Source organism: Lissotriton vulgaris, chromosome 2_1, assembly GCF_964263255.1.
Source record: "Lissotriton vulgaris chromosome 2_1, aLisVul1.2, whole genome shotgun sequence".
In the NCBI taxonomy this organism is placed as follows: domain Eukaryota; kingdom Metazoa; phylum Chordata; class Amphibia; order Caudata; family Salamandridae; genus Lissotriton; species Lissotriton vulgaris.
In genome coordinates, this window is record NC_141687.1 from 286300471 (window position 1) to 286319071 (window position 18601).

General features: G+C 44.3%; 1 protein-coding gene across 9 annotated transcripts in view; it reads right to left on the reverse strand.

Moving 5' to 3' along the window:
• Positions 1-18601, reverse strand: part of VMP1 (vacuole membrane protein 1) — an 864072-nt gene that overhangs the window by 794649 nt on the left and 50822 nt on the right. For 3 of the 9 annotated variants that reach the window (XR_015308362.1, XM_086954944.1, XM_086954945.1), the window contains 2 exons: positions 4629-4730; positions 4459-4506 (listed from right to left, as the gene is read on the reverse strand). Coding sequence is in view for 8 of the 9 variants with exons in the window: in XM_086954944.1 (XP_086811070.1) it covers positions 4459-4506; positions 4629-4704 (124 nt within the window). In the remaining variant the exon portion in view is untranslated. Of the gene's footprint in view, positions 1-4458; positions 4507-4628; positions 4731-5805; positions 6377-18601 lie in introns of those variants that run through there. The other 6 variants (XM_086954948.1, XM_086954950.1, XM_086954946.1 and 3 more) reach the window with 5 other exon arrangements.

Here is an 18601-nt window from a genome sequence, read left to right on the forward strand (position 1 = left end):
CATCACTCCAGTGCAAAATTGTTTTCGGCCTCCTCTTGAGTTATAAAATGTTAATTACTATCCAAGTCCCCCACTGTATGACATCCCTCGTCTGCCCGTCTCTTAATAGACATTGAGTCTGCTATCTTCTTAAGGGGTTTCACCACCCACAATGGCATATCTGGGGCATAGGGCGTGTGTGGAACAACTGTCGAACAACCTTCTTAATACCAGTTTCCCAAACTGCTGCAACATGTTGAATAGTGTATAGATAAGAGGCAGGTACCCCGCCCCCATCATGAGCAGCTCCGGGAGGGAGACTGCTCCGTGTGTACGCGCTAGTATTTTTTTTATTTTTATGAGTTTTATATAGCACAAACTAGACCCAAGAAATCGGGTATCAGAGCGCTCTACATAAGAACCAGTTTCGCTACAGATGGACACATTAATTTTTGTTAGGCACGGCAAGATTAGGTGATTTGCCCAGAATAGCAGGATGTTGAGCATTGTTGCTGAGACTTGAACCTGGTTTCCCAGTTTCAAGTTCGACTGCTCTAGCCGTCAGGCTACATCCTCTCCCAGTTGTTATCCTCATCCATCCAAAACACTGCATGCTGGAGCTGCAAGACCATGTAATATAATTCTAATTGTGGTACCTCCATTCCTCCCACTTCCCATTTTCGTTAGAGTATGTAGAGTTTAACCCGTTTTCACTTGGTGCCCCATAGCAGCTGGACTAGTGAGCTTTCTAAGTTTGTAAAGTAGTGGCTTGGTTTCTTGTATAAAGACTGCTGCAGGGTATTTAGACACCTTGGTAGGATAACCATTTATATTTACACTATCTTACTCATCAGGGAGAGTGGAAGTTCCTTCCAGAATTTGATATAGTTGCTAATACCCTCCTTTACCTTTTCAATATTGTTTTGTAGGTAGGCGGCTGGTGTATGTGTCAGATGCATTCCCAGGTATCTGACACCATCTGGTATCCATGTTAGGCCTACATTAGGTAATTTGTTTTCTGATTTCCTGGACAGCTTTCCCATGGGAAACAATTTTGATTTCTCAGGGTTGAGATTAAGGCCAAAGAGTGTCCCAAATTCCTTTAGCTCCCTAAGAAGAGCCGGGACCGCGCTATCAGGCTGACGCACGTACACCAGTGTCATCTGCATATAATGAGACCACAAGGTTGGTATTTCCCAGTTGACTTCCACATCTCCCCAGTTTTCTCCTCAGTGTGACTGCCAAAGGCTCCATTGCGATTGTGAGTATGAGTGTTGGACAAAGGACAGCATTGTTGAGTGCCCCTTGTTAATATAAATTGGTTCCATACCTGTAGAAACCAGGAATTTTTAGGATGAGAAAGGAAAAATCTGATCAAAACGAACTTCATACATTGAGGAATGGTACCCATGGGAGGATCTTACTTTGGGAGGGAAGGGGGAAACTACATGAAGGTGAAGGGTTAGGCATTAAAGTAAAGGCGTGTTGTGGGAGTTCTGCATAACAAAATCAGGATCATCTACTCTAATGGCTTATTTGAAAGAAAGACTAGAAGGAAGTTTGGCAGATGGGAACCTGGCCTTCAGAGCTGGATCCAGGTGAATGTGGAGATATTTACCTTTCTAAGTGATGGATAAAATGACTCTAAAAGGGAAGACTGGCTTTCTCCAGAAGGTGCTAAAAGTGGACAGTATCCGCGGGGAAGCATGGGGACTACTATTGTGGTAAAGCTGGGAAGGATAATGACAAAATATTTGACACATCAGTGCTAAGTTCTAAATCCTTCCAAACAATAAGCACATGCACCCAATGCCCACCCAGTCCTAAACCTGGCCCGAACATCAGATGGTAATCAAAATCTCCTACAAGTTAGAATACAGAGCAGAAAAAACAAGGGCAGAAAAGCACTACACAAAACCAAATGTCATACTACGTCAGGCCACAGGGATACCTTGAGAAATAATCTCATGCATCACTTCTAGGGGTTTGCGGAGGATGACACGGGAACAGCAAAGATTCCGCTGATGGAGCAAGGACTCGTATAAAAGAGACTTGCTTGGACGTAAACCTCTCATATAAACCTGTAACGAAGTATTAAAAATGTATTGTCGTAATAATATACACCACATTTCATATATTTTATGACTAGGGGACAAATGCCTATATGTTTTACTAACAAGTAACCCGAGTGTGATTAAAGATGGCTGCTAACGCGCGAAACTGTATTGCGCATGCGTCATCTGCATCTACGCAGCATGACGTCTTAACGCTAGGAGGGGTAAGTCTGCTTCTGCGCACTAGCATCTAATATGGCCGCTTGGAAACTCATGTGCTAAGCATCTGCTTTGCTGAAACTAAAATGGAGTTATATACTAAATGCTAATGCATAAAAAGTCTTTATAAGTAAATGGGATTAGAGTAGAAGTAGGTGGTATGTAGTGAAATCAGTTTAATTTTGGAATTAATACTTTCTCTTTTGACTTCTCTATTAGTTCGTATTTGGGCCTCTGAACGATGCTAAAGTCCGCTACCCACGTGGTTTCTCCAGCCTGCACAGAAATGGCAAGTTCGATCCGGAAATGTAAAAGCTTGAAACTCCTCCAAGGACGTTCTTGGGACATGTCCTGGGAAACAGCTGAACATCCTGAAGAATCAATGGACGAATGAAATTTGTATACATTGTTGTCGATAAAGTTTGCAAATCCGGTGGGAAATAAAGCATGGGAGAACAAACTAATAGGCAGGAACTTAAAACAATGAGCTGAAGAAAATTATTGAAAACTTAGCATGGTGTGATGATCATCCTCTTGGCTTGTCCAATCAGAAATAGGAGTTTCATAAAGCTGAAACATTTAGGGGTGGTACATTCCATTAAGAAAGTATAATTGGGGTAGTTAGTTAGATTAGATGTGGGTGTTGCAGCCAAACGCTGAGAGACCGAATGCTGATTGAATACCCGAAGAAGCAGACTTAGAATTTCAGAACAAAATAGAATTTAGAAGAAGATCGTGGAAGATTCGAGGAGGAAGTTTGTGTCAGAGAGGGGTGAGACGCAGGCGTCAAATCCAGAAGAGGTCAACCATCCTGTCCTGTAGTACCTTTCACCAGAACTTTAAGGAGCCCATTAACTCTTGGCCAGTGGGGGGTCTGATTTTCGCACCATCCTAGGTAAATAGAATCTGAGTTTGTGTCAAAGTACTGGTCTTTCTGTCTATACACTCTTTCCTGTGATACTTGTCGTTGTGAAATCTCATTTAATAGAATACTAAAATTGAATATATTAATCTTGCTTCCTCAGGATAAGATGGAGTTGACACTGTAATTTGTTTTGCTCATATGGCTGATTAGATAAACAGTTTATACTTTCCAGAGTCTGTTATTATTTTAGAAACAATAGGCAAATGAATTTCTAGATCATATCATCAATTACTTCTCAACTAAAATAAAGAACCATTGATCAATGAAAGGGCTTTGGATCAGAATAAGAAATTGATAAAGCCCTTATATAAATTTGAACCCACACCTTCCCCCTCCCCAGTGGTGTTGACCAGCCTACGTAAGTGAGTGTGTGTATGGGCCCAGATGAATATATGGTGTTAGGTTTTTCGCAGATTGGTAACCCGCTGGATCACCGCCAGAGTACTCTCTGTATTATAATTCGTTATATGGAGGATTAAAATTACTGGATCACATACATGCGCTTAAAAGTTAATGACGGAATAGTCAACAAGGTAGGTTTCTCTATGGCAGTGTATGTTTATGTATTTGAAAACCGCAGACAAGTAAAAATCAGGCAGGGTTTGATGGTTTATTTAGGTGCTTGGGGGGAAATGAGGGAGACTTTAGATTGCCAATTTTTGCCTTCTACATTGAGCATATTACTGTTATTCATAACTGCTGTAAACTTGAACAGTGTTAACTGAGAAATATAGTGAACTGGTACTATTAAGTCCATTAAGCTTTATTCAATATGGTTTAAGCCACTTATTTTGAGAAAATATTTGAAATGTTTTGTACACGTTTTGGATAATTTTTCTACTTCCATTATTCTATCCTATTCTTTTCATATTTTCTTGAATTCTATTACATGTTGATAGTTACATGATTAAACAGATATTGATATATCCCCTTTGAGATAACACATAGGATATAGATCCCTTTTTTGCATTGATTGTATTTATTAATGTTAGTACTTTATTTCATCATTAAACTGTGATTTTTCCTAACAATGTTCTATGTATTTGGCCATCATGTTTAGATATTTTTAACATTTATAGAATTTAGAATGCCAAATGTAGTTTTCTAGATTGTGTATTTTCCCTGCAATTGGAGTTATAGCAGGGTGTCCCGATTTATCTGCATTAACAGTAATATGCTCTCCACAGAAGGACCTCATTTTTAGAACCTCATTTTCAGAACCTCCTCAGCCCAGCTCTTCAACTACTGAACTTCCTCACACATCAAAAAAGTTTGGCTCACCTTCAGAATCCGGCATTTCGAATCTACATCTGTCAAGAACTCCAACACCTGTAATTGAATGCATGACTCCTGTAATGCTCTTTATTTTAAATGTTGCCCACAAACACCACCTGTTTTGAGTGATGAAAATAAACACAACAGACACAGTTGCTGTGCCAAGCTGGTCTCACCTGTAATGTTACCATTATGGTGGTCTCGGTTTAGTAATGGGTGCCTCTGTTCGCATTCTGATACACACTCTGCCATTTCATAAGTCGTTTTTTCTCGGGGATCTAAAGAGGGGTGAAACATAACCATGTGAGCAAACAATGATAACTTTTCACAACAAAAAGCAAATTCAATCCGCACATTTAAACTTTAGAGTTCACTGGCGGGGAGTATCATTAGTACAAGAGATCACAAATAATCTGAGTTTAAACACAAATGAACTCAATGAAATATCTTTAATGAAGAAAGTGCACGTAACAGAGCCCCAGAAAATAAAGCTCAGGAGAAGTAGAGTCCTCCAAAAAGTTTTGATAAGTCATGTAAACACTTTAACCTCAAGAATGACTGTTCCTTCCTAAGAATCCAACAATCTCCCGTCCAGGCCGTATAAACCTGGCTGGAGTCCGCTATGTATTTCTGTGAAGAATGGAAGTGGATAGTGGAGGGATGTGAGAAAAGGAGCACTCAAGAGGGACTTGGGGGGAAACAAAGAACTCAAAAGAGAAAGTTTTATTCAAATCACAACTTTTTAAAAAACCGACATACAGAGCAGCATCTCTGGCCCGAACCAATAAGTGCCAGAATAATATAGGCCCAACTACTGTGCCAGGTATTATTAGGGATTGGCATTGGGCTTGGAGCTGGCAGAAGGAAGTTACCAAAGATACGAGACATAATAGCAGAATCACATATGTGGGGACTAAGTCCAACGTGGTGGCCTGCAGTTTTAGAACTTCCTCCAATAAATCGATTGCGATGAAAAGCCAACAGTTATTTGTCCAACAGAACGGGATAATGCAATGTTCATGCTTGAAAACATGGCAGAGTGTTTAAAAATGCTGAACTTTCAAAACAAATAAATACAACACATTTATTAAACCTCACTAGAGTTTACTCTTCCTAAATCAACGACCCACCAATTGTAAAGAAAGAAAATACGCACAGGGGACCAAAGAACACAAAATCATTTAACATTGAAGGTTTTTGGGACGCTGTCCAACACAACAGATTTCCTGCTACGGCATCTATTGCAGTGTTGTGAAATCCAGAACTAAGTGCAACACAAATAGAAATGACCCGGTGTCCTTAAATCAGGTGTGTTCATGCAAAAACAAAGATGATACCAATTGGCAATACTACCTCGGGGTGGGTGTGCCTAGAAACGTTTCTTCTGCCACTGGGCACAGAACAGGTTCCACTGACAAAGCAGACGGAAAGAAATGCGCTGTGCGCACATCTAAATCTCCTCCCGGTCCTTGCTCTCTGGTCCGTGCGCCCATCTAGCAGGTAGCTGGCTCAGCAGCAACACTTACATAACGCGGTCAACCAGCATGAAGGACGAACGGTTCTCCTTCAATGGCGAGCCCAGGCTGCTGCGGGCTCACGCTTTCTCTGGCCACGCTTTCCATTTCTCAGTATTCAGCGGCCAAAAAAAAATGAATCAAACGCCCGAAGATGCACGTGCAGCCGCTGTGTCAAACGAAGGGCGGGCCGCACAGATGTATTTCCCTCAGCACGAACCTAGCTACAGAAAACGCGTCTTCCTCCATGGCGTGCGCAGCGTCCGCCCACCCGCTATACTTCCAAGAAATGAACCCCGGCGTCTGCCGTTAACACTTCCCTGGGCAGCGGCCGGGCGCTGGCGCGCGCTTTTCTAGTTACTGGAGGTCTCCTACATCGACAGAAATCTCGCTCCTTCCCTTGCCACTTTAAAGCTCGGGAGTGCGTTGCGCAACGACCGTGTGTTACAACACACACTGGAATATTTCACAACAGGACCTTTTCTCTGGAGAATCCACTGCGCGGTTAGAAAAAGCAAGGAAAACGACGCAACTGCGTACGTACATGTGCTGCATTCACTCACTCCTGCACGAAGCTCAAGGGCTGGAGAAGTAGAACCACAGGGCACAAGATAAACACGAGGAGCTGGACATTTGAACCGAGTGCTGCAGTCCGAAGTTACATCTATTTCTTTTGTTTTTATAGCTCTACTCATAGGGTGTCAGAGCACTTTACATCACATACATATAATACAGGGACAGTGAATCATACAGGAATGAATCAATTATGCTACATAAGACAAAAAAGATGACTACAAGGTGTAGGAAACGCAAGTCATCCATACAGCATATTTTATTATGAGTGCCTGGTCTGGAGAAGCACAACCACTGGTTTAACACCAAACATGGTGGTTGTGGTAGTTTGCTAATAAGAATTGGCTTTTCAGGCAAAATTAAAATAATGAGAGGTGGGTTGGGGTATGGGGGAGGGGAGGTGAATGGGAGACAACATTCTAACCTATACCTTTCAGTTTGGAAGCAGCTTTTTGAAGACCATTCATACACCATATCATACATGGCACAGGGCCGTTAGTATTGTAATTTATGAACTTAAAGTACAACAAAAAACATATTTGTGACGAAGCAGTAACCCACTGAGCTATCTACATAAGAAACAATTCTGGGATCTGCATGGTACATGTGCTTTGCAGCAGGCATATTAATCCTCGGTGCTACTTTATGATGAGTCAAAACTGACGAGACAAAAAGTTCTCTCTCCAGCGGGAGCATTAAATCACCAGTGTTATCTTGACATTGTTATTGTTGCCTGAAAATTGCTGGGCACACAAGGAACTGTGAGTAGATTCCACTGTGATTGAAAATGGGAAAGCGAGAAGGAAGCATTGGGTAGTTTAGGTAAACAAGGTGCATAGAAATTCTTGGCAACATTTAGGATTATTTGGGAGGAAAGTGCAAGTAGGGTGGTCCAGCTAGTTGCCGGGCAGGTCTCTCTAACAAATATATCCTTGAACGCCTTCCAATCATTATTAGTACTCACAACTGATGGCTGTGGGGCTCCATATCTGGTGTAGCAATGGGTGACACAGATATAATTGGTCTAGCAATGGGGACGTTAAAACTGCCACTCAGCCAACATTACTGCCATTAATATTGGCACACAGTATCAGGCTCCTGATGCAGTATAAAAGTGCAAGCGTGCCAGATATGCAGGTTGTGAACAGTCTTCTCGGACAAAAAGCATGTGGATGTGGTAGGTACCCAGAGATTAGAGAGCCTTCTTGGAACATGTTGAGACCAGAGGAATAGGCCTGCTCTTCTTTTTAAAGTCTTTCTTCGACTATTGGGTGGTAAAGAGGGGTAATACCTGTCGGTGATTTGGAGAAAAAAAAGATGGTTTGGCCGTGCAATTGTGAGAATGGAACCATGTGGCCAAGTTGGGACACAGGGAATTGGGCTGATTCTCTAGAATGGTAATTAGATTGGCAGAAGGTCTATCACAGCCACAGGGAGCCGCACCACCACTAGAGGACTTAACCTTAAGGCTTCATATGTTCAGAGGATCCAGAAACCAGTCAAAGCTGCTGCTTCGCCAGGACTTTGTCTCTGGCGAACAGGGAGAGGTTTGGCAAATCCTAAGCTCCCCTTCCGGCATTCCTCCTGTCGTCTTTTTTGTGCATTTAATATAACTTCTTAAGTGGCCAATGGTATGCCTAGATGTAGGTCCCTTGCTCACTTTGCTCCTGGAAATAAGTTCAGTTGCCTGAAGAAGCACAATCAGGCTAAAACAGATCTTGTGTTCCGGTTCAGAGAGGACCTGGTATGACCCAAACTGATCTGCATAAGGCTAGGGCTAATCTGAGGCATCATGGCGGGCAAAAGAATGATGGGCAGTAATGCCATCCTGAGCGATTGCCAGTGGTTAGACATTTAGTAAACATTCTCACTGTCACCTTTTGTGTGTCAGATGACTCGGACTTGCCCACTACAGGGTCCACTTTTCTAGGGGGTGGGGGAACTAAGGGGGGAGGGTCAAAGGAGCATCCAGAAGAGATCGTATCATGGCGATACAGATTCCCAGCAACAGCATACTCCTGAAAAGCATGTTGCTGCAACATGGAAACATGTGCAATGTAATCCCTCCAATAGCTAGATCTATCGGAAAGAGGGGGGTGGGGGGTCACCTACTCCTTAGTATCGCAGGCTTCAAGGCAACCTCCAAACAAGACTACTGCAATTGGGTTTACTAAGAAGCGAGCTCGGTGAGGCAAAGGAGTTTGGGTCTGCTTTTTCATGCTCACAAAATTGATGGGGCCGGACAATTGAAGTGTTCAAACCCTGGGGAGAGGTAGTGCTCATGTACTACTGCTTGTAGCAAGGTTTTCCACTCACAGATAATGTGCTCACCTCACGCTCAAACTAATACCTGCACAAAAATGGTATTGATGAACATGTTTCCTTAGCTGCCATCCTCTGCTAGGAAAACTCTGGTTCAAGCTTTATTCATAAGTTGGCTTGGATATGGTAATGCCCTGATAGTGGCCACCAATGGCACTCTGTTATCCAAACTTCATGTGGGGCAGAATACTACTGCATACCTGGTGTGTAACCTTCCTGCAGGCTTTCCCTCGGCTCCCAATCTGAGAGCGTGACATTGTCTGCCCGTCAAGAAGCGTGCGTATAAGCTTTGCTGTCTCACCCACAAGTATCTGATGGGTAGGGATCCCAGTTTAAGAAGCTGAGTCATCACTGTCCTGCCAGAAATCTCAGCTCTAGCGATAAAGCCTTGCCGACTGTCCCCCACAGTCGCACTTCTAGATTTGGCAAAAGATCCTTTTCTTTCACCGCCCCTTCAGTCTGGAATAAACTGCTGTACTATATCCGCACTTGTCCAGACTTCTTGAAGTCCTGTTTTTTTTTAGTCAGCTACTGGACCCTCTGTTATCGAAGTACCGAGCTACACCCATGGGTGTGAGTTGTTGCACTATATGAAGTAATAATAACATAACATACCAGGACAATACCTTGTACACCTCATTGGACTCCACTTTAAGAGTGAAATCTAATGTCTCTTTTCTGATCAGTGCATCCTTAATCTCTATGCAATGCTGTGTGTGATGGTATCACACAGAGGACAGGCATGCAGCTTATGACTGTTCCACAGAGAAGACACAGTTTATGAAGGCCCGCTATGTGCAAATGGTTAGTGCCCTGATGTGCTTGACTTAACAAAAGAGTACTGAAGCATAAGTTACATGAAGTGAAGGAAAAAGAGGGGAAATCAGTAAAACAGATCAAAAAGATCGCCATGCGCCTAACCCCGCACTTGGAGACCCTGGTGCATCCGGATCAATCCGGATTCATGCCTAACAGGAGCACCGCTCTGAATTTGAGAAGAGTCCAGGCGGTGATGGCACAGATACCAGTTTTGTCAGAACCGGCTGTGATTTTGTCCCTGAATGCGCAAATGGCCGTTGACATGGTCGAGTGGCCGTATTTGTTTGCAGTATTAAGACATCTGGGCTTTGGACCAAAGTTTTGTGCTTGGGTCAAACTCCTGTATACAAATCCGCTAGCGCATGTAGTGGCCAACGGCCATATTTCCAGGGATTTCAAGTTAAGCCGCGGCACGCGCCAGGGGTGCCCCCTGTCGCCCTCTGCTTTTTGCACTGGTTTTAAGAACCACTAGCAGCATGGATACGGTGGGACCCCATGATAAAAGGTCTCAACTGGACTGAATCCTGGGAGGACCGCATATCGCTGATGATATTTTCCTCTACCTGACTATCCCCAGGCGTTCTCTCATGGTTCTTCTTGACATCTGTAAAATTTTGGGGCGGGCCTCAGGATATACCATCAATTGGTCCAAGTCGGTACTATTTGTCCTTAAAGGCCCCCCGCCGATCCCCCCGAACGACTGCCCTCTGACGATCACTGACGGACCCTTTAAATATCTGGGGGTATGAGTGACACCGAATTGGGAGAGTTTTTATCAACGTAACTTACAGCTGCTACTTGAACGGTTTCGCACGGATTCGAGGGATTGGCATACCCTGCCGCTAACTCTGTTAGGAAAAGCTGCATTATTTAAAATGATGACATTCCCGCAACTGCTTTATATCCTGGAAAACACTCAATTTTTCGTGCCTAACAGGTACTTTCAGTCCATAAACGCACTAGTCTCTGGATTACTATGGGGAGATAAACCGGCACGCATTGCCCGACAAAAGTTGGTACGAGGGTGGTTTGACGGAGGCATTGCACTCCCGGATGTCCAGTTGTATTACTGGGCATCACAACTAAAGATCGTTAATCACTGGCTTCACGCCCCACAGACGGAGCCCGCGTTCAAGGCAGATAGATATGACCTAGGGACCGGAGGAGTGATGGCTGCGCTTTATGATCCTCGAGGTGTGACGGCCCTGCTGGGCCCCACGGCTCACACGGTGAAGCTGTGGCACATGGCATCGGCTCGTCTCAAATGTCAAAATACGATCCCGTAGATGACGCCACTTTGGGTGTCGCGCCGCCTCGGCCGTCTCTATAATAGTAAGGGATTTGAGGCCTGGGACCGTATTGGTATTTCGACGATTGGAGACCTTTATAGGCGGGGTAAAATCCTCACTTTTGCCCAACTAGCGGCCCAATTTAATTTGGCGGAGGCGGAACGTTTCCGCTATTTGCAAATCAGTCATGTTCTTAGATCGGTATTGCCGACTGAAGGAAAACTACCAGAGTCCACTCCTTTAGAGGATAGACTGCTTACGGAGCACATGTTTATCAAGGCGATCTCACTGGTCTACCGTAAGCTGGTTAACAACATGCCTGACCCTATGGACAAACTTAAAACCGTCTGGACTGGGGAATTAGGTGACTTTGACGAAACTGACTGGCAGACCGCGCTCTCTTCACCCCAGGAGGTCGCTATATCATCAAGGCTCAGACTGATACAATTAAAAGTCTTGCACAGAGTTTATTATACGAGGCTCACACTACATAAAATAGGAAGAGCCACACACTAGTACTGTTTGAGAGGCTGCAGGGAGGCGGGGACGTTAAACCACACTATCTGGGATTGCCCATTTATTGCTGAGTACTAGTCCAAGGTTATACGAACAATATCCCAAGTGGTTGATGTTTCCCTGCTCCCAGAGCCGCGTTGGTGTCTACTGAACGTTTGGGAGCCTACTGATTTAAGCAACTCAGTGCAGGACTGGGCAACGCTGGGTATTGTGTATGCTAAGCGAAATGTGGCCAAGGCCTGGAGATCCCCCATGTCGCCGGCGCTCAGGGAATGGAGTGCAGATATGGACTCGGCGATGGTTGCTGAAAAGGCAGTATATTTAAATCGGAAGTGTCCACGAAAATGGGGAAAAATTTGGGGAGCATGGAATGAATACAGAGGGTATATTTGTAAGCCACCTCAGATGGAAAGTGATGATGATTCAGAATAATGGGGAGGCGGGAGGGGAAACTCTGAAAGGAATGGGCGGGTGATGTACAGATATCCTGAATGTGATAATGATGCTTCCTCAAGATCGACTGTGAGGTCTACTATGTGCCGTCATACTAACTGTGCACGATTGAGGAGTACAATTTAAACCCTAAAAATGTCCAATGTTCACCTTTATTAACAATAAAAACTGTTTAAAAAAAAAAAATCAAAAAGAGATGGCCGAAGGGCCAACGTAGTATATCAGTAACAATTGAAAAAGCAGGTTCCAAAACATATCTTTCAACGAAAAAACATGAACTGGAAAAGCTATACATAAGCCCAGAGAAGGGGGTACACATGTGGACATATAACTGGAACCACAAAGCTATGAATAGCCTTTATAGAGGGCTATGGTGATATGCCTCAAGGTGGCTGAGTACCCATAAAATTGAGAAAGGAGGTGGGGGAGGGTGATCCAGCAGATAAGAATTCTCAAACGAAAAACAAATTGTTTTCTCGGAGGCAAGTAGACATGCTGCGATACAAAGTAGATAATACATTAAGAGATTTTACTTCCACCCGTGCTCGATAATGGATTTCCTATAAAAAAAACATCCATAGATAATTCTCTTCCATCAGGATTCCAAACCATCAAACAACTTATGGGAGCATTTCGAAGAAAGACAACAGGGGAGTTTGGTCTACTTCCTCCTAAAAATGCTATCATTACTCTATTGCGCATGGGACTAGAAGAACAGTCATCACTTCTCTCGTCTAGGCACAAGGAGTGTAAGATGGCTTCCACTATTCTATTCGTTCTAATATCCAAGATCCTATTGGTCTACCTGGGCAAGTTTGAGGTATATGGATAGATTAGGTGTGGCAGCTTTGGGCAGATATACAGACCGTGTGAGAAGCTTGGGCCACGACTACAGATGCTAGGGGACCCTTATAGACCGTGAAAAGAGCTTGGGGCACATGGACACAGTGAGAGGTAGCATTAGGCTCCAGGGGCTTAGGGCACACTGATAATCTGAGGAATACTGGGCACAAAGATAGTGCAGGTTAACTTGGGGATAGTGACCTGGCAGTCTGTGGAGCCATAGGCAAGAGTGACAGAATGTGAGAAATGTTGGGAACACATGGACAGACAATAGCATAAGGCTGTAGCAACAATATTGATAATAATAACACCAACATAATAATAAAATAACAATATAATACAATAACCATAAACAAACAAAATGGCCAGAAATATTAATCATTGGTTAAAAACAACTGGCCGCAAATTGCAATTTCCGACTAGTAAAGAATTTTAAGCACTACCCTATGTACTAATAGGTTGGTTCGTAAAATGCCAATTCAGACTGTGCTGTAATCCAACCTACCTCATGAATACTGATGAGGCAGGTTGCAAACTGAAATTTATTCCAATTGGTGGCTTTTCAGGTTCAGGTCAGCAAATCATGTCTGTAAGCACTTTTTAATAGAGAACACTTTAAGGAAAACAGGCTGCTATATTATTTATTTTGTTAAGGAAAGGGGCTGCATTTAAACATTTTATTCTTGTTTTACAGTGGTCAGCGATCTTCTGGACCACTACCCCCACTCAACAGTTTTTGGTTTTTTTTACATTTACAATGGGGACATGGACCCCCTTCCTTTTCCTAAAAGGCTCATCACCCCAAATTAGAATAAGAAGATGATATTTTTTCAATCTTTAGTGTCTGGTTTTTTGATTGCAAAACAATGATGCAAGTCAACTGAGTTGGTGTCAGGAAGGTACGACTACAACATGCTGCTTCCACATACCAAATGGGAATAGCGGTAGCAAACCTATTTTGGGGTTGGCAAACGTTTGCAGACTACTAAAATGGGATTCGTATACTGCAAAACTTTGTGTGGTCATAAACAACAATTTGGGTTTTTTGCGACTGATAAATTGGCTGAGCTATCTAGCCCATAGAGGTTACTACATCAGTTTTGCTGCATCTCTGCTCTGCATATAACAAACGTTACTATTACCAACTTTAATAGTATTGAATCGAAACAATGAAAGTTCAAGTTGGCCATGCCAGGATTCAAACCTGTGCCTGTACGTCAACTGGTGTGTTTAAGTCATTGAATCATATTGTCCACTGACAGTTTGAGTAGCCTGGGGAAACATGAACAAGCAGTGTAAAAGTAATAAGGCGGTCTGGACAGATGTGTGATTATTTATCGCCCTTGGCAATCATTATGTGAAACTTATGAACCACTGACCAGTGCTTGGAACACTAGGACACATTGTGAAGAAGCTAGAGCACCAGGAACAGATTTTGTAAGGAAACTGGGTCCTACTGACAGACCACATGAACACATTGTGGCAAACTAAACATGCAGAGGAATGTAGGTAACACAGACTGTGAGGAGCATGGACTATGGTACAATATTATAGGATCAAACTCTACCTGCGGACATCTTCAGTGCCCTCTACTAATCATCGGTTATGAGCACAAATTCTGCCAAAAAATGTAAGAGGATACAACTCACTATGGTAATTATATGAAAAGTATACTGCTACTTCTTCATTATCCTGTTATAGTTTACAGTGACGTCACTTGCGTGCAATAGCCTCATATACAAAACAAATAAGTCAAATTAAACTATTTGAATCCCACTCGATATTCTCATGCAACATCTTCCTCCAACTTGATCCTGGTCTACTAAGATGATATACTATTTTGAAATGATGCACCGCTGTACATCCAAGGAGTTTCTAGGGGAACATGACTGATTGTAGACAACTGTGCAACTCCAAGAGGAGCATTTAGGCCATTGGTGATATCTCAGCAGAGACCATTTAAACGTTCCTCTAGAGAAAGAACAAAATGATTGAACTCAGCCAAAACATGCAACAGAGAAATCCATTAGCTATGGACTAGTAACGCATGTCCCAGCACACATTTTGTTTAGCTGCAAACGGTTAACGGGACAGACTCTCACATTTTCGGTCATCTGTATTCTTCCAAAACGTTACAGTTATGGTATTCTCAAATGTTTTCAATATTTCACCAAATTTCAGTCCCTGTGCCTCAGATTTTTTTAAGTCAGTTTGTGTGTTTTTAAATCTTTTGTCATTCTTGAGTGGCGAGATCTAAATAGGTTAAAAACACTTTACTTCCATTTTTGTGCAAACCACAAATGTACACATGTGTTAGAACTTGGATTTCTGGCTGTCAGAGTATGCACCCGGTACAAGCAGGAACCACCACTCTAGTGGGTAAGTCAGATACACACTTATGAATTACCTGTGCTTACCCTCTGGCAGCTGGGTAAAAAGCAGTCAGGCTTATCTAAAGAGGCAATGTGTAAAACATTTGTGCAACACACACACACACAATAAAAACACCACAAAAGACCCCACATTGGGTTTAAAAAACAGATTATGATTTTATAAACAATGCAAGAAAAGAAAAAAAAATCCACTAGGCAGAAGTTAAGTTATGAATTTTTGAAGACTAAAGAGAGTTCTAGCGCTTAGAAGAAAATAGTGCATTAAGGGTTACTTGACGTCATGCTGGACTGGGGCAAAGTCAACAGTTCAAATCATCCACGACGGAGCACGGACCATTTCAGGAGCCACACAGGCCAGGGGAACAGACTACCTTGATCCTGGTCGCAAGCAGCGAGATGCAGAGTGCAGATGATGGATGTGTCGATCTCGGGACTGCAGTCGAGGGGATGCATTGATTTTCTTTACACAATGGCGGTGCAGCATCGGGTCCGTGGAGCAAATCGCCACTTCAGAATGCGGTAGTTCCGAAGATGCTCCAGGTTAACACACCGGAGGAACGATCTGTGAATCTTCTCCACGCAGTGGCAGTGATGTGGTGATTCCGGAAGCGATGCAGCGTTTCAGAGTGTGATAAGGCAGGTTCTGCACCCACAACACGGTCGATGCAAGCAGACAGGAGATGTGTTGATTTCTCTAGTGCAACAATCTGGGTCCACCTACAGTGAACCAGGCGCAGGGGTAAAGACCGATATCCCTTAGTCTCAATCAACAGGAGGCAAACTAGCAAGCCCTTGGAGATCACTTCAGTAGCAGGGCAGAGTCCAGCTCTCCTTAGCAGGTTCAAAGAGCAGCAGGGCAGTACAGCAAAAAAGCAAGCCTTCTAGGTCAGCAGCCCAGCAGAGTATCGGTCCTTGAGGCAGCCCAGTAGTTCTTCTGACAGAGTCCAGTTGTAGGTCCAAAAGTGTCTGATGCGGTGGTCTCAAAGACCCTGTACTTGTACTCAAATGTGCCTTTGAAGAGGGGGTGACTTCAAAGAAGGGTCTTTGAATGGCACACATGCCCTTTCTGCCCAGCCCTGGATCAGACTATCAGTAGGGGGATAATCAGCCATTTGTGTGGGAAACAGGACACTTCCTATTACTGTGTGCCAGCTCACCCATCTCTTGCTGCTGAGGAAGAGCTATCAGAATGTAGATGAATGCAGTGGAGTTCTCGGTCACACCCACCGTTCCTGTGTTTGTGGTTGTCTAGAGAGAATGTACACAGTACAGCTGTCACCAACCCCAGGCCTGAATTGGAGACAGGCTGCAAGGCTTACAGGGCACAGAAAGGTCTACTTTCTAAAAGTAGCAATTCTAAAACAGCAATGGTAAATCCAACATTAACAGTAAAGAGGATTTATCATTACCAGTCCAAAGATATGACACATGATGCAACTACTCTTTTCTAATACGAAACTGCAGCTTAAAAGTATTTTTAGGGGATTCCCAATGCTAGACTATGAGAGGAGTAGGCCTAACAGTTGTGAAAAACGAAATTGGGTGTTGGCCACTAGCAAGGCATACAAAACCTACAAGTGCATGTCCTACCTTTTACTTACACAGCACCATGCACTATGAGCTACCCAGGGCCTACCTCTGGGGTTACTTATGCGTAATAAAAGACGAGTTTAAGGCTTGGCTAGTGGTTTTAAATGCCAAGTCGTAGTGGCAGTAAACTGCATACACAGGACTTGCTATGGAAGGCCTGAGACAGATTTGAAAGGCTACTGGTGTTGGTGTCACAATCAGTGCTACAGGTCTACTAGTAGCAATTTAATTTATATGCCCTGGGTATATGGTATACCACTTTACAAGGGACTTACAAGTAAATTACATATGCCGATTGTGTATACACCATTTTCCACATGTATGGCGGAGAAGCACTTGTACTTTAGCATTGGTCAGAAGTGGCAAAGTGCTCAGAGTCTTAGGGCCAACAAAAAGATACAGCAAAAGTAGGAGGTAAGCAGGCAAAAAATTGTAGGGAAGAACACCCCAAGGATGACCGATCTAATATGATGGCACCAATGATACTCTCATGACCTTCGTTATCAGCTTGACCTTGTAGTATTCGCCAAAATGATGACGGGTACAGCAAGATTAACTTTCTTTATGCCTGGGATTGACAAAACTTTACCTAACTCGGCAGCATCTCATTTCCCCCAAAATTAATAATAAAAATGCATACATATATGCATAAATACAGGGACTTTGTCAGTCCTACAAAGGGTCATTCACAATTAGTTTCGGCCCACCACAACATGGGGCAATGGATAAGCCCACTTCATTCATAGACGGTCTAAAACAGAGTTACAGCATTTTGACTGATCACACATGCACAGCTGCCCCAAAAAGTGTTCACTTTAGTACCAAGGATGGAGTGCCTGCGCAGTCGTTTTAACAGCTGATCACCGTTTAGTCTCAGTCACTAGTTTCTTTTTGTGCCTGAATTTTAACAAGCACTGGCAAAGCCAAATGTCTGGCGTTGACGGACAGTTTTTTTAGCTTTGTCAACGCTAGGTTTGCTTTGATTTTGCGTAACCTTATTTGGTGGGGAAGCTGCTGGACATCATCCATCTAAAAACATTAGCTGTGGGCGTGGCCAAGATGGCGGCGTGAACAAACGTGTCTCTCTCCTGCTCCTGCCGACGGCCACTTTTAAGCACCGGTTTCGGCCGTCCACGGGTCCATTGACCCTAGCTAGAGGACTGTCTCAGTTGCAGAGACAGCGTGGCCTGCTGGTGTGGCTGAGTGGTAGCCCCATAGAGTGGTGTTTGGGCGAGGCTGATTCTACGGCCGGGAGTGCGCCCCCTCCCCCTTGGAGCTGTGCGACAGGGCCTGGCGCTTCCGCTCCGGTGTGCGGAGGATCCGGAGGTGAAGACTGGAGCTGTCCTGCCTGTCGGGGGCCGGGCGCTGGAGCAGAGGCTGCGTGCAAGTCTTGACCGTGCAGGAGCGGACGGAGGGCCGCAAAGGAGATCGGCCGTGGCGCCATTTTCAGGGGCTCCGTCGCGGAATGTGGTGCCTGAGCCCTCCTGCCTCCGGGGGAAGAGACAGCGAGGGAGAGCCCTTCATGGCTGGGCGGTCGGGACTGTTGGCGGCCCACAGGTGAGGCGATGCCCTTGGTCGGCAGCGGCCGGGGGAGCCTAATCGCGGCCTACAGCAGTGGCATAGGGTAGGTGGCAGGCAGAGAGCGAGCGCTGCCCCGGGACCGGAGATAGGCAGCGCAGGCCCGCGGTGAGGTATAGAGGGGCTGGAGGCGTGACCGGCCCCCAGGAGAAGCGCACAGCAGCCCGGTGAGGTGCAGGTAGAGTAAGAGGCACCAAGCGGCAGAGAGGCCCTGGGAGGGATTTGGGCCTGGAGAGGAGGCCCGCAGCACGTCACTCGC